Source organism: Arachis hypogaea, chromosome 16, assembly GCF_003086295.3.
Source record: "Arachis hypogaea cultivar Tifrunner chromosome 16, arahy.Tifrunner.gnm2.J5K5, whole genome shotgun sequence".
Taxonomy (NCBI): Eukaryota; Viridiplantae; Streptophyta; class Magnoliopsida; order Fabales; family Fabaceae; genus Arachis; species Arachis hypogaea.
The window spans coordinates 10,288,511-10,304,226 of record NC_092051.1 but is presented as its reverse complement, the minus strand read 5'-3'; the positions used below and the strand labels follow the sequence as shown (position 1 = coordinate 10,304,226).

General features: G+C 30.9%; 1 protein-coding gene and 1 long non-coding RNA gene across 7 annotated transcripts; one reads left to right on the top strand and one right to left on the bottom strand.

The window, feature by feature from the left end:
- The first annotated feature begins 900 nt into the window (after nt 1-900).
- Nucleotides 901-9,319, top strand: LOC112756345 (uncharacterized). Of its 6 annotated transcripts, none has more exons than XR_011873850.1 (6): nt 901-1,177; nt 1,351-2,896; nt 3,362-3,531; nt 3,794-3,949; nt 4,204-4,336; nt 8,963-9,319. It is a non-coding gene; the product is annotated as an uncharacterized lncRNA (long non-coding RNA). The 6 variants fall into 6 exon arrangements; XR_011873849.1 differs by having other exon boundaries at nt 3,362-3,631; nt 3,794-3,945; nt 4,278-4,336; XR_011873848.1 differs by having other exon boundaries at nt 3,362-3,631; nt 3,794-3,945; nt 4,207-4,336.
- Nucleotides 9,320-9,862: 543 nt separating this feature from the next.
- Nucleotides 9,863-12,560, bottom strand: LOC112756608 (uncharacterized). Its single transcript, XM_072220345.1, has 4 exons — nt 12,270-12,560; nt 11,547-11,642; nt 10,762-10,824; nt 9,863-10,592 (listed from the first exon to the last, which is right to left on the bottom strand). The coding sequence occupies exons 1-4, from the start codon at nt 12,558-12,560 to the stop codon at nt 9,915-9,917; spliced, it is 1,128 nt and encodes a 375-aa protein (XP_072076446.1). The 3' UTR covers nt 9,863-9,914.
- Between the last annotated feature and the right edge of the window lie 3,156 nt (nt 12,561-15,716).

Here is a 15,716-nt window from a genome sequence, read left to right as displayed (position 1 = left end):
AGAACAAAGCATATTTCTCCCAAATTCTTCTTCACTCACGACCTTCAAAATCAAGGGACAATTGATGTCCAACAGATCTGTTCAAGTAACAATCTGGCAGATCTATTCACAAAGTCACTCCTAAAATCCTCCTTTGAAAGACTGGTACATGAGATTGGGATGTGCCGATTTCGAGACATTAAATAATGTCAGCAAGAGGGGGAGACTGTACTCTTTTTTCCTTGGTCAAGTTTTTTTTCCCATTGGATTTTTCTTGACAAGGTTTTTAATAAGGCAGTCCCCATCACAAAGAATATTGTACTCTTTTTCCGTCATTAAGATTTTTCCCACAGGGTTTTCCTGTAGTAAGGTTTTAATGAGGTAATAATCCTAAATGGGCATCCAAGGGGGAGTGTTGTGATAAGAACGAGCAACGTGAATGCCCATTCCAATGTAAAACTCATATTTTCAAAGAGAGAATGAATATTAAATGCATGTTGAAAATCAAGACCCCATGCATGTATAAATAGGGGGTATGGTATGAGACTTTTTACACAACAATAGTAAAACAAATACTCTCCCTTTTTTTTCTTACACTACAAAGCAATATAATAATGTTCTCTTTCTTTCTCTTACTATAAACAAATGCAATTCTCTCTCTTTTTACTTTTAATACTTCTTTCTATCTTTATATATATATTTATGTAATTCTCTCTCTCTTTACTTTTTATACTCTTTTCTATCTTTATATATATACACATTACAACATATAATATTATTATATATATACAAATCATTATTGAACTAATTATTTTAATGCTAGAATCTTATATTAATACATCTTTATTTTATATTTAATATATCTTTTATTTATTTTACAACAAACCTCATACATAATAGTGCATTTTTCCAAAGAAGCACACTTGTGAGTTGTTTCAGCTTTTCCAACTTACGAGGAATTGAAGCATTGAGTTTACTCAACTTAAAACAGAACTTGAGTTCCGGTTGTATGAACTAAACAGAAACATCAATGTCATGAGGTTGTCAAGTTGTGGCGATTGATAAAGTTTAGAAATGTGGAAGGGATGGAGTCAGAAAAGTTCAATTAATTTGCTGAAGGGATTTCTAGCTGGAGCTCCTCCGCCATGATTTTGCTGCTAACCGCACCCCCGGATGAAACGCCGTTGTCCGATGGAAGGCAAATGACATGTTTATTTTTCTTCTTTTCTTCACTATTTCCTAATGTATCTTACTCTGTTAAGTTGAGAAATTTTGTGTCTATTTTTGTTACCTTTAAGCAAATCTAATCCAAAGACATTTAAAATTTTCAATTTTTTGTCAATAATTTTTTTTTTCTTTTTCCTTCTCTAGATCTATCATGATGTTTTTCTCACTATTGTTCATACCAAGATCTGAATTTCTTGTGGCCTGTGGAGTGGAATTCGTTGCTGCAGATTTGATTTGTGGGGATTGATTAGGGAAAATTAGGCGCTAAATCCAGCATTCGTTCATCTTCCAAGCTTTCTCTATGAAGGTGGAAGCTGAGCCTTTATTTATTTATTTATTTTGGACAGAGTCGAACGGGTCGAGATGCAATCCAAACTGACCCAAACACAAGAACTTGAACCAGAAATGTCTAATCTAGCCATAGGCACTTAGCTCTTCCATGGCTGCCATCGAAGGTCAAAAAAGGATCTCAAGTGCCAGCGCCGCCCCAGGTGCCTCACTGCCCTCTGTAATTGCTCGCAAACCCGAGACTTCTACTGGCAGGAACGGCACTGCATCCTACCTCAGCTGTGCACAAATTGATGTCTCCATCTTCGATGATGGAAAGCCAATGCAACTCAGTCACTATGAGGACCTGCAACTCTTCTGCTTCCTGGTATCAGTGACTACCTCAGCCACTTGCCAAGGTAGCTAGGAGACTAAAGATGAAGAATCTGCTCAACCTTTAATTTTGAATCTTGTTAGCTGATATGAGCAATGACTCTTGAGTTTTCAATTTTTCATCAATCTTGCACCCCTATGAATCTTACGTCTGGTTGGGGTGGCTTGGGTTTTCCGAGCTCATATTCATGACCAGAACCAAAAAAAAAACGGAGGCCAATTTGTGAATATAAAAAATAGAGATGGGTCAATTTTGAATTATTTTGACAATTCCATCTAATGGAGCTCTTCTTTAAAGCTCCATTGAATAGTTTGCCTACATTCTGCACATCAACTGCCACCCTCTATGTTAATGCACCTCCTTTCTGCAAAAGGTCTAAAAGTCAAAAGAGACTAATGTCACGTGTTGCAAAACTGTGTTGATAGTCTTGACACATACTATTGTCTTAACCCAGTTGCGCTGGTTCTTCTTGCTTTGAATCTGACCTACCACTCATCTTCATCATTCCGCCAAGTCGCTCCTCCTCTCCCCCAACCCATTTCGTGGCTGGATCGAAACCGGTTGTGGAGCATGGATCCCTGTCGTAGCCGCGCTGAAGAGGCTGATTCTGGTCCGCCACTATCCTCACCTTCAAAACGATCTGCTTGTTCGGTCATTCTCCACCGCAGAACCACATGCTCGCCCTTTGCCATCATCGCTGCTAGTCGGAGCTCGGAGCGGTTGGTTGCGTCGACGATCTGATGGGTTTCGCTTGCTTGTTGCATTGAGTTACCATTTTCTGCGATGCTTGGAGAGTTTCCAGCCTGTTGGTTGAGACGATACCCACTGTTATCGCTCCCGATATTAGATAAGTTCCCATCTGTTCTCAGTCTCACGCTGTGTTGGTTGATTTGTTGCCTCCTTTGCTGCCAGAATGCCTCCCTTTGCAGGATTGTTCTAATGTCATGTGGTTGGCTATAGCAGCAAGTCTGATTCTAAAGGAAGGCACGCACATTAGCTGTTAGACCATTTCATAAATGAGTCCTCCAGGTAACTCTTCTTCTTTCGCAATTGTTCATATTAGTGATGCTGTTGCTGCTTGAGTATGTTGTCTGCTCTGTTTGATTGGCTGTTTAAAGTCCTATTCCAAACACTTTGCGTTCATTATTGTATACCTAACATCGGCTTCTTTTCTACACTTTTAAATAATGCCTGATTTCTCAATTTCCATATTTCCTACATGAGAAACCTTGATCTGCTCTTCGTGGTATCTTTTTTATCTCATCCCTGCTCATTTATAAAGTTTGGATTCATATATATATATATATATATATATATATATATATAGGTCAGAGAGAGATTAGAGATTTTGTAACATCATAGATCCATAGCAATTTCAGTAACAGAGTTAGGATTCATATATTTAACGTGTAATATTTATGGCCCATGAGGAATTTGCCCAACAACGGGGTTATTAATTATGGTTAACAACCTAATCAATATATCTACCTACAGTTTTCAGGGGTGGACTAAAATCCCGACCAAAATCTCCACCTACCACATCAACAAACAACAAAAATCTCTGTTGCCATTTGCAAATCCTTATATCTCCCTTTGTAAGGTGTGCTGGAATAAGATGAGGGTGCTATGGTCAACCTCCATGGGCTTTCAAAAAGCCGAACCATGTTAGTGAGCTTCAGTTAATCAAATATTAATAGTTTTTCAATTTAGTGCCGATCACATTTGTCTCAGCCTACTTTGATCTTCCATTCGTTAACTTGAAAGGTAACTGACGGTGTCTCTAAAAGTTTTTAACAAATTGAATGTGGGATTCATGATAGATTTTTCTACTTATGCCTTTTGTTGATTCCTACTATCAAGTGTCTAACTCCCCTCCCCCCCCCCCCCCCCCCCCAAATTCTGATTTTTGTTCATAATCTCCCTTAGGATATTTGAATCTGCTTTGTTGGGGCCATGGAGAGATGAACTACGAAGATTGTTGATTGGGTGCTCTTTGATGAATCATTGAGGTCGAGCAGAGGCAAATGATTCGTAATCAAAACTGAAACAGAAAAAGGAAAACCCATGGACAGTATTCAGTAGGTGATTAAAAAAAGATTCAATTTTGGTCTTTGGGTACTTTTATTTAGCTTATTTTTATTTTCTTTTTTAGTTTGGTATGATGCCAGCCTTCTGGGTTTTCATGTAGTAGCCTTGGAACTTTCATTATTGTTAATCAACTTAACTTTCCGTGAGATTGAAGGTGTCCAAATGTTTCAAGATTTTTCTTTCTTTCCTCACCTATTGCTATGTATTTAAGTAATTTAAAAAGGGAATTGTGGTTTTGTGTTTGGTAGTAGGAGATACCTCAATTGCTGGATCTGCTCTTCTTACTATAAAGCGGTGTTCTGATCATAGATCTTTGTGCCAGGCTTGTGATTCGGGGGTAGTGGATTGATCTCTCTCTCTCTCTCTCTGTGCTTAAGTCAGGTCCATTCTCTCTTTCCCTCCCTCTTTCTATCTTCCAATGATTGTTACTTAAATTTTATTAGTTTTAGAAAAATACTACTTACATTTAAAATTCAGCTTTTGTTCAGCTTTTTAATTTAATAATATTATTTAATTATATTTTAATTAAGTCACTTTACTATTATTTAATCATATTTAGTTTAAATTTTATTTAATTAGATGTGTCTATTTTAATTTTTTTTAATTATTATAATAAAAGACTTATTAAAGAAATAAGCTAAAAGATACTTGGTTGCATTGATAAAAATATATTATATGATAAAAACTCAGGTAATATATGTTTAATAATTTTTCCTTCTTCTAAAAAATATTTTCGACAGTAAAATTTTATCCGAAAAATCTGTTTGCAATCTATTATTTTTTAGTAGTGAACTAGTGTTTTAATGTGTATATAATAAACGATAATGATTAATATATAATTATTCAATCATGTTATAAATATACTAAAAATTAGTCTCTAATTAACCATTTTATATACAAATACATATTTCGTATTTTATAAAACGTTTTTTTTATATTGCTGTAAACAAAGTTGATTATTCTAGTAACTGAATTATTTAGTTCTTTATTTTTTAATATTCAAAATTTAAAATTTTATTTTGTTTAAAGATGATTAACCCAATAAAATTAAAATAGAGGTTACAAATTAAATTGAATTAATTTAAATTATATTTTAAATTATAATAGTTTAGAAAAAGAAATTTTGTTATTGGGAGAGTGAGTGAGTGAGTTAGTTTCTATGAGTGATTAGTTAGTTACTGTGACTTAGTTAATTCTATTAGTGTTTGGAGGAATGGCAGTGGTCACTTAGTTAATTCTGTGTCCTCGTGTGTATAAATCGATATAGTTACACTAATAGTAATTTACTTGTACAATTTGGATATAACAAAATTCATGTTCTTTTTGGCTGTATATTCTGATAATGGTAATCAAGATCTCTAATATGATGTCAGTCTGAAATTATATTTTTTTAACAGTTTTGTAAACACTCTTGAATAGTTAGAGACAATATATAATTAAGCAATCAAATAAGATGTGAGCATTATAATGTGAATCTAAAATAATTAAGCACAAATTTACTATTAATAAAAAAAATCAAAATAAAAGATTTTTTTTGCAACTAACAAACAGTAGAACACAATTCAAACTAACAAACAGTAGAACTCAATTCAAATTATCCAATAAGTACAAATTATCCAATGAGTAAATATTCTGCACCTCTACATTATCTCCAATAATAATATTTTTAAGTGGGATAAGAGTAGGAACATGGTGAATCATTTGAAACTTGCCATGAACCTCGACATCATGCCAAGGAGTCCCAAAAATCCAAAATTCTTGATTTTCATGGTAGGCAATGCAACTAGGTAATTGAGATGTGGTTATGGAATACTCAAAAATGGGAGTCCAAGATTCTCCAACTCCATATCTTTCCATCATCCACATTGATACAAGCAACTCATTAAAATACATGAAGCAAAAAGAACCCCTGAAATCTGCCATGGCTTCTCTACCTTGACCCGTGGGCGTGTTAGAGAAGAATTGAAACTGCTCGGTGTCAAAATTGAAAGTCCATATTGAGGCATTTCTATCAACATCTCTACCAATCCAATGAAGTGCCCCATTAAAATAATAAGGATGTTCGGACACATATCTCAAATGCTTGGGATAATCTACCTCAATATTTATCCATGTTGACGTTCCAACTGTGTGCATTTGAACAACTATTCGATGATCATGTTTAAAGATATGGATTCTCATTATCTTGTATTGGTTTGTTTTTGGATGAAAACCAAAACGCCAAGATATTTGCTGGCAGGGTGTCAAGATTGGTGGGTGTTTTGGAAGTCTTATGAACTCACCTGTTATTGGGTTACAAACAAATGAAATGTCTCTATCTATTGACCATCTCATGTGAAAAAGACCATTACAAGAATTCACGTTAACATAAACTCTTTCACTCTGGAATGATTTGGGAATAGGGAGAGGAATCTCAAATTTAGGATGAAGTTTTGTGCTGCTACTATTATTAGGTTCCAGGACCTCAAACAAACTGAGACAGAATGGATTGTTTCTCCATTCAATTCGATCATATTCAACAAGGTGAAAGATTCTTGAATGGCAGTGTCGGATCATGGTAGCAGGAGGTGTATAAGTAAAGAGTAACTTGGCAAAGTTTGGATCAGAAATCAATGTATTCCAATATTTGCAAACACATCTACAAATGAGAACAGATTTCATAGGAAGTCTAACAAAGATGTCGGTAATTATATCGACTGGAAGACTGGCAAAATAAGAATTTCGTATTTGGGATTTCCTGGCAATCAAGTACAAAATAATTCAGAAAAAGAGAAAGAAGAAATTTACGATATTGTTTTGTGTTACTTCATGGAGAAACAAAATATAGCTTACCTCACCCAGCATGCAAAAAAGCATTGGAAGAGAGATTTGATCATTTTTTTCATCACTCTCACGTGGCAATGATTGTTGGGAGAAGGCAGGCACCTGAATGAGAAAATCAGTTACGAATTATGAATATAATTTGTAAAGAAACTTTTAAATAAACTTTTAAAAAACGATAAACAATAGCATCGGCTTATTGATCAAATAAGAACAAGATCGGATCAACTTTAGATCAAGGATATATATACAAAAGCCAAATACCAAAATAAAAAGAATGAAATAAATCAAAATAAAAATAAGATAAAATTAGATAGAAAGAAATCACTTTACTTCAAATGGTATAATATCTTCTCATACTCGTCATTTAATTTTATTTGTGCATTTTATACTTTGTCACAAATGCTACAATAGTTTCATAAGTAGTATTTATAAATTTTACATTAGGTCGAGAAAAAATTTAATCATAAACCTATAAATATAAAATTCAATCCTTTAACTAAATTAAAATTAAATTAAATTAAATTAAATATCATAACAAGTAAAAAATTAAAAATATAAACTAATAACCTAAACTAAAATTAAATATTATAACAAGTAAAAATATAAACAACTTGAGGTTCACCGAAAAAGTATGTTAAATAGGGTTGTTAGGCTGTTTCGATTTTAAGAAAGTAACACTTCAATTCAAATTTCAAATGACTTGATTTTGATTTTATTTTTAAATTTAATTATTATATACACCTTTTAAATTTTTATTTTTTTCTTAAAAGAAATATAAAACTAACATGAGTTAATACAAGACTAAATAAAAGTAAAAAAAAAATCTAGTCTACTCATTTTATGTTCATATATATATTGCATGAAATAAGTGAAACAACTTAACGATAATAACTTAAATCTACTATAAAAGGGATAAAGGTATAATAGGTACTGTATGCAATAATAAAAAAAAGGTAGAGTGATATGGATTGTTACAAGGTAGTTATGCATTTAGGGAGAGATTCCTTGTATTGCTGCATAGTTGCTTAAATATGTTCCATCTCGACCTATAATATATATATATATATATATATATATATATATCAAGTCTAATATAAAATTAATCTTTTAATTAAATTCAAAATATATTAAATTAAATTAAATATCATAACAAGTAAAAAATATAAACAAACCTAAACTAAAATTAAATACTATAACAAGTAAAAATAATATAAACTAACCCGAGGCTCACCAAAACAGGTTAAATAGAGTTGCTTGGATTTTCAAGGAAGTACCAGTTATGCCAAGACGTGGTGCAATGGGTAGTTGTAATTTGGATAAAGGAATGTAAGCTAACAAAGAAAATTGAGGGTTACTGAAGCTAAAGAATAGGGAATATGCGCGTAGATGGGTGTAAAATAATAAAAAAAGTTGTTAAGAAATATGTATTGATTTGTTGCAATTGGTTTTTTGTTTATGGATAAATTATTATCCTTGTTTAAAAATATTCAAAATGCTAGTAAAGATATTGATAATAAAAATAAAATTTATCTTATATTTTTATATTTAAAAAATCAAATTTTTATATTTCGTGGTATCTTTTTTATCTCATCCTTGGTCATTTATGAAGTTTGGATTCATATATATATATATAGGTCAGAGAGAGATTAGAAATTTTGTAACATCATAGATAGATAGCAATTTCAGTAACAGAGTTAGGATTCATATATTTAACTTGTAATATTTATCGCCCATGAGGAATTTGGGCCCAACAACGGGGTTATTAATTATGGTTAACAACCTAATCAATATATCTACCTACAGTTTTCAGGGGTGGACTAAAATCCCTACCAAAATCTCCACCTACCACATCAACAAACAACAAAAATCTCTGTTGCCATTTGCCAATCCTTATATCTCCCTTTGTAAGGTGTGCTTGAATAAGATGAGGGTGCTATGGTCAACCTCCATGGGCTTTCAAAAAGCCGAACCATGTTAGTGAGCTTCAGTTAATCAAATATTAATAGTTTTTCAATTTAGTGCCCATCACATTTGTCTCAGCCTACTTTGATCTTCCATTCGTTAACTTGAAAGGTAACTGACGGTAGTTTTTAACAAATTGAATGTGGGATTCATGATAGATTTTTCTACTTATGTCTTTTGTTGATTCCTACTATCAAGTGTCTAACTCCCCATCTCCTTTAGGATATTTGAATCAGCTTTGTTGGGGCCATGGAGAGATGAACTACGAAGATTGTTGATTGGGTTCTCTTTGATGAATCATTGAGGTTGAGCGGAGGCAAATGAATCGTAATCAAAACCGAAACAAGAAAAGGAAAACCCATGGACAGTATTCAGTAGGTGATTAAAAAAAGATTCAATTTTGGTCTTTGGGTACTTTTGTTTAGCTTATTTTTATTTTCTTTTTTAGTTTGGTATGATGCCAGCCTTCAGGGTTTTCATGTAGTAGCCTTTCAGGGTTTTCATGTACTGCCTTGGAGCTTTCATGATTGTTAATCAACTTAACTTTCCGTGAGATTGAAGGTTCCAAATGTTTCAAGATTTTTCTTTCTTTCCTCACCTATTGCTATGTATTTAAGTAATTTAAAAAGAGAATTGTGGTTGTGTTTGGTAGTAGGAGAAACCTCAATTGCTGGATCTGCTCTTCTTACTATAAAACTGGTGTTCTGATCATAGTAGTAGGCTTCATCAGTGATTTGAAATTAGGAGCATCTTGTCAAATATTATTAGCAATATTTCTAATGACTAATAATAAATAATCTACTGTGCATATCATGCTTTGATTGATTTAAGAAAGATTGAGCTTATCCCTGCAACTGTGGCATAACACATGATGATTCAGGCCAACCTAATCTCCCCTTTATTTACATATTAACAACCATTGTCCCAATTAGATTACTAGGTTCTCCTAGTATTGGTATAGTTTTTCCTCCAAAAGAGGGACAAGTAAAGGGGAGCCGGCATTTAAATGATAATAAAGTGATAAAAATTATAAATAAAACAATAATTAATATCTCATTTTATAATTTTACCAATTTTTTATAATTAGAATAAATATACTAGGAAGAAAGAAGAAAAAAGACATAGAAAAGAAAACTGTTCATTCATGGTCATCTTACTATTCACAAAATACAATTCATTCGTTTTGAGGAGTAATTGGCATAAGAATACAACTTATCAGAAATGAAATTGCAAAACTATAAATGACAGAACTAAATAAAAACCAAATACATGTAACACACTTTCCTATTGTTGTTCTAAAAGAGTAATCCCCATAACCAACTGTTGTTATGGAAATCACAGAAAAGTAAAAACTATCTAACCAACTCATTCCCTCTGAACGATGAACTATGAATGCTCCGATGCCAAAGACAAACGGGCCAGCAAGAAGTGCTAAGAAAAATTTTAAACAATAAACTATTTTATGGTTAACTACCAAACAATCTAACATGCCTCCTTCTAATTTTTTAACTAAGCACTTTTCTAATTTTCTAAGAAGGCATTTCAGGTAGCCTTCAAGAATAGCGGAAACCACAGGACAGAAAAGAGCTAAAATCATAGTAAGAACTTTACCAGCTTCAGAAATAGGGGTAATATCCCCGTAACCTATTGTGCTTAGAGTAACTACTATGAAATAGACGGCATCCACAATTACCACAAACTTCTTTATACAATTACACTTATTAGATTTATCCCTAAACTTCCCGAACTTGTAAACTAAACCCCCAAACGAAAAACAAATTAAAAGCCATACCAAAGGTAACACAGTACATTTCTTTTTAGGAGATAAGGGTGGGTCACTGTTATCATCTTCCTGAAATTAAATAGAGTAAACAATAATTAGTAATTAAATAATAATTTTTTATAGAATTACCCTTATTAGAATTATCATGAAACTTCCCGATCATGTAAACTAAAACCCCAAACAAAAAACAAAATAAAAGACCTAGTAAAGGTAACAAAGTAGTTAATTTCTTTTTTACCCTAGTAGAAGGAGGGGTAGAAGGAGGGTTAGGAGATAAGCGTGGGTCACTGGTATCATGTCCCTGAAATCAAATAGAGTTAACAATAATTAGTAATTAAATAATAATTTTTTATAACAAATAAATTAGAAATATGTAATTAGTAATGTTAAAAAGAGTCATATCTTAATTATATCTAAAAAATATTTTAACTATGTGTTTATTAATCTTTTATTTTGAACCATTAATTTTTAAGGATAAAATATATTTTTTGTCTCTAATATTTACAATCTTTTAAAAAAAATACTCAAAACCTAAAATTTTATTCAATTTTATATCTAGCATTTTTGATTCATTCAATTTTGCCTCTAATATTTTCGATTTGTGTCAAAACTATCATTAAAAATTTTTAATTTTATCCTTAACAGTTTACGTCAAGATAACATCTAGGTAATTTTGACACAAATTAAAAACGTTAAGGATAAAATTGAAAACATTAGAATTTTCAAAGAACATGACTTAGAAAAGCAAAAACAAAGTAAAACTAAAATTGAAAATAAAAACCTAATATTCCTTAGTATTTAAAAAGGGAAAAAACCTAATATTCCTTAGAACATAGTTATTAAAATTATACCGGATCGACCAGTTCGATTAAAAAATCGGTGAATCAAATTCTAAATTAATTAGGTCTAACATTCTTAAAGTGTTAACAGAACATGATATCATTTCTTATCATTTGGTAAATTTATATTTATCTATACTATAATATTTATGAAATTATAATATATTACAAAAGATTAACACACCTCTAGAGAAGTTGAGATATTGGTCTGGGGAAAGCGATTTATCTCGGGAAATAAATAAGATAAGGGAAATAAATAAGATAAATCAACTACTCGATGCTGAAATCAAATGAAACAAAAAATATAATAATTTTAGTTCTTATTCATATTTTTGGTACTTCCAAATAAATATAACCAAACTAATTAACTTAAAATACAGGAAAGCAATAACAAATTAAAATTAACTTAAAATATTTTTTCATTACTAATAGGGTAAAATTATAAAACTAAGTTAATTAATTAAGACAAATAATTTACAATTCTACACAAATTTAAAAGTGCAGTATAAAATAATAAATACAAAAATGACAAGCATATCTCATTTAAATTAATTTTCAACCACAACCAATAATAATATCCTAAATTACTAATTTAAAATAAGTTAATATACAAAATAATTAACAAACAGATTAATAAAACCAAATTAACAAACTAACTAAAGCAATTATTAAACAATGAAACAAATAAGCAATGAAGCAGGCAGATCAGTGATTCAGACATTCAGTATTTCAGTATTTCAGGCTTTCAGTAAATCATAAATGAATGTACCAAGAGACAAGAGTCCAAGGAGGTAGGCTTTCAGTATTTCAAAATTTTAGTATTGCTTTATTCAATTGCTTCACTGGGCTGAACTGCTAAATCTAAGAGGGGAGGAGGCAGAACACATCAGCGGTGCGGCGCCCAAACCCAGCGCAGCAGGATTGCAAGACGAAGGCGAAAGGCTGAAGACTGAAGAGCAGGGACCGAGGGACGGATCGCAGAAGAAGAAGACAGAACTAGAAGAGCTGAAGTTCCTGAAGAGGAACGCAAAAGAGGAACGCAGAAGAAGAAAGCAGGACCAGAGCGAGTACCAGATAACCAGTGAGGCGGTGAAACGCTGAAGAAGAAGGTAGAACCAGATACCGAAGGCACGGCAGAACCACTCAGGCACACAACCAGTGACGCGGAAGAAGAAGGCAGATTCAGAAGCTGAGCCATGCAGATGAAGAAGGCAATGCAAGGAGATTTATATACAGTCACGGAGCCATGCGAAAGAAACGCTGAACGGGGGACAGTGGCACAACACCATCAGCGGCAGTGAGCCAGTGACACCGGCGGAGACGCGGAGTAGTGGCACTGGCGGCAGTAGCTCTGGAGGGCAGAGGCTGGAGCAGGGGAAGAAAATTGGAAAAGGGGGAGAAAGAAAAGGGTTAGGGATTTGGAGGGGTGGGGTCAAAATTAATTAAGTAGTGGGAGCAAATAAGGTATAACACTAAAAATTATTCAGTACTCAGTGGGGGCAAGAATAGCATTATGCTGAATCTATATATATATAGCTGAGGGGGCTCATAACAGTAGTAAGGTTATGTGTTACTCTTAGCTTGGATGTAAGTTGAATGTGATAAATGAGTATAAATTTTTTATGGCAATTATTTGTAATATTTTTCAATTGATACTTTATTTATTTTTTGTTATTGTTGTCATTATTACTTATTAGTACTACTACTATTGTTAATTATTAAATTTTTCTATCCATTTGGATAGTTGAATGATGAATTTAAGCGTTTCTTGTCAAAGAATGTTATCAGATGCAGAATAGGTTGTTCATTTTTCTTATTGTTTCCTAAAAAAATAATATAAAGATATAATATATAATTTGACTAACTTATATAAATCAAATCACTTTTATATTTTGAACTTAGATTAATTAAATACACTTCATAATAGTTATCTCATGAGGCAGATTTCAACCGAAGAGGTATTAACAACAGATTTTTTATTGTTAAAGTACTCCTCCTATATGTATGTTTTAGAAGAAAAAAAAAACTCACTTGCATATTTAATATGAAAAAAGTTTGCAGGGTGGTCTAAGTTCTAAAAGTCCTATGTGTATTTTGCGACTGTAGTTAGAAGAATCAACAAATCAGGAACTAAATCAGAACTAAATAAGAGGATTCCAGTGTTCAAACTTCCCACCAAGATCCTTGTTTTGTATTTCTTGGATAAGCATCCGAATAAATAAAATAAAAGTAATGCTTCTAATTAACATACACGCAATATAAATGATGAAGTTTATTGTTTTTATGGTCATGAAAATATGAAAAATGATTGTTTATACAAATTCCTATGATACTTAACGGGTTGAGATACAGGCTGACCCTGTAACCTCCAGAGCCCAAGTTAGTTTACTCAGCCCTATATCCTGGGCTTCTGGCCCGCATTATTACCAAAAACAGTACTAAACAAAATATTTTGTATTATTTTTTCTATGAACACCTGAAAGAGAGAAAAGGAAGGTACCGAACATTATGAAAGCAAGACATTAAACTCATCCGTTCTAACATTCTAAAAAATTTTAACATACCGGTTGCTGATATGGGATAGCCGTCCGATAAGAGGAATCAGATGAACCAGCTACTTGATCAGATTGATCCTAGAATTCAAATAAAAAAAAAAATTTAGCTTTTATTCTTATACCAAAATAAATTATTAAAAAAAATAATATCATATCATATAAAAAATATTAATTGAATTAAAAAAAATATAATATGATGTTAATAATTTTACTTTAAAATATATTTTTAAAAATATTATTAACAAAACAGTTTTTAAATAATTTAAAAATATAACAAAAACAATTCATAAATATTATATTTTTTAAATAATAAAAAAAATTTATATTTAACAAATGAGTTATCTATTAAATATAAATTTTTTGATAATATTTAAATAAATAATTTAAAAAATGTAAAAAAAAAATCAAAGCTCTATTTTTTTTTACTTTTTAAAAAATATAATCATTCATAAAATTATTAAATTTTAATAATAAAAAAATATTTTTTAAATTTATACATTGTACTATAATCAGTAATATTTGAATATAAAAAAAATTATATTTAAAAAATGACTTATCTATAAATATAAATTTTTGTAGCAATATTTGAATAAATATATTAAAAATAATATTTAAATGATTTAAAAATATAAAAAAATTTATAAATATTATATTTTTTGTAAGTTATAAAAAAAATTCATATTTAAAAAATGACTTATCTATTAAATATAATTTTTTTTAGCAATATTTGAATAAATATTTTAAAAAATAAAAAAATACAAAACAAAATTTAAAAAAATTATTATCGAATGAACTCGTGTGCATGAAGTAATATATAAATGACTCGTTAAAAGATTAAAAAAAAAACTCCTTAAATAATTGGTTTGTAAAATGAGAAGTTTATAGTTATAATAAAAAAACTAATTCATTAATGAAAGATTAAAAATGTAAATTGTTAACTACTAAAAAACTTGAATAAGCACATACGTACTCAATATCATTTCTAAATTCGGCAAATTAAGAAAAAAAAGACATATTAAATACATATCATAATCATGCAATGAAAAGTGAAGTGCGTAATATAAATTGCATTCGTATTGCAAATGAAAAAGTGATACCAATACATGAAGAATAAAAAAATCAATATATATATATATTACATGCTTTACAAAAATATATTATTTGTCTAAAGTCTTGTTACTTAGTAGATCCAACAAAATGAAATTCTCTTTCATGACTCAGTTTTCCTTTCCATTTAAATATTATACTATAAAAAAAATATTAAGCAATATTAAATGTAATATTGTAATTAATAAATTGATTTTAGCTAAACGTGTAATACATATCATAGAAATGTTGATGGGATAGAATTAGCTCGTCTCTCTTCTGCGGATCTTTTTCACCCTACATTCGGTTCTACTTATAGTTTATCTATAGTTTCATAAACACACCAAAATTAAACTAAAATAGTGCATTATTATTTGAAAACTATAACACTACAGGCCTATATTCAAACTATAGAATATGATGATTAAATAAATTGCACTATAGGCCTATAAAACATAGCCAGCAAACAATTTTGTGCCAATATTACAAATAACATTCTCTCAAAACAATTGCAAATTCAATTCAATTCTAAAAAGTTGCTACTATTCCATAAAACAGTAACATACATACACTGAGATAGATGATTTTTGTCCATCATCTCAATTAATCAAATCTATCATAAGACACATCCATATCCACAAAATGTGTATAGATCAATATTATCAATATCAGCCGTAAGCCACTGCTTATACTTTTGTAGTAACTAAATCCAG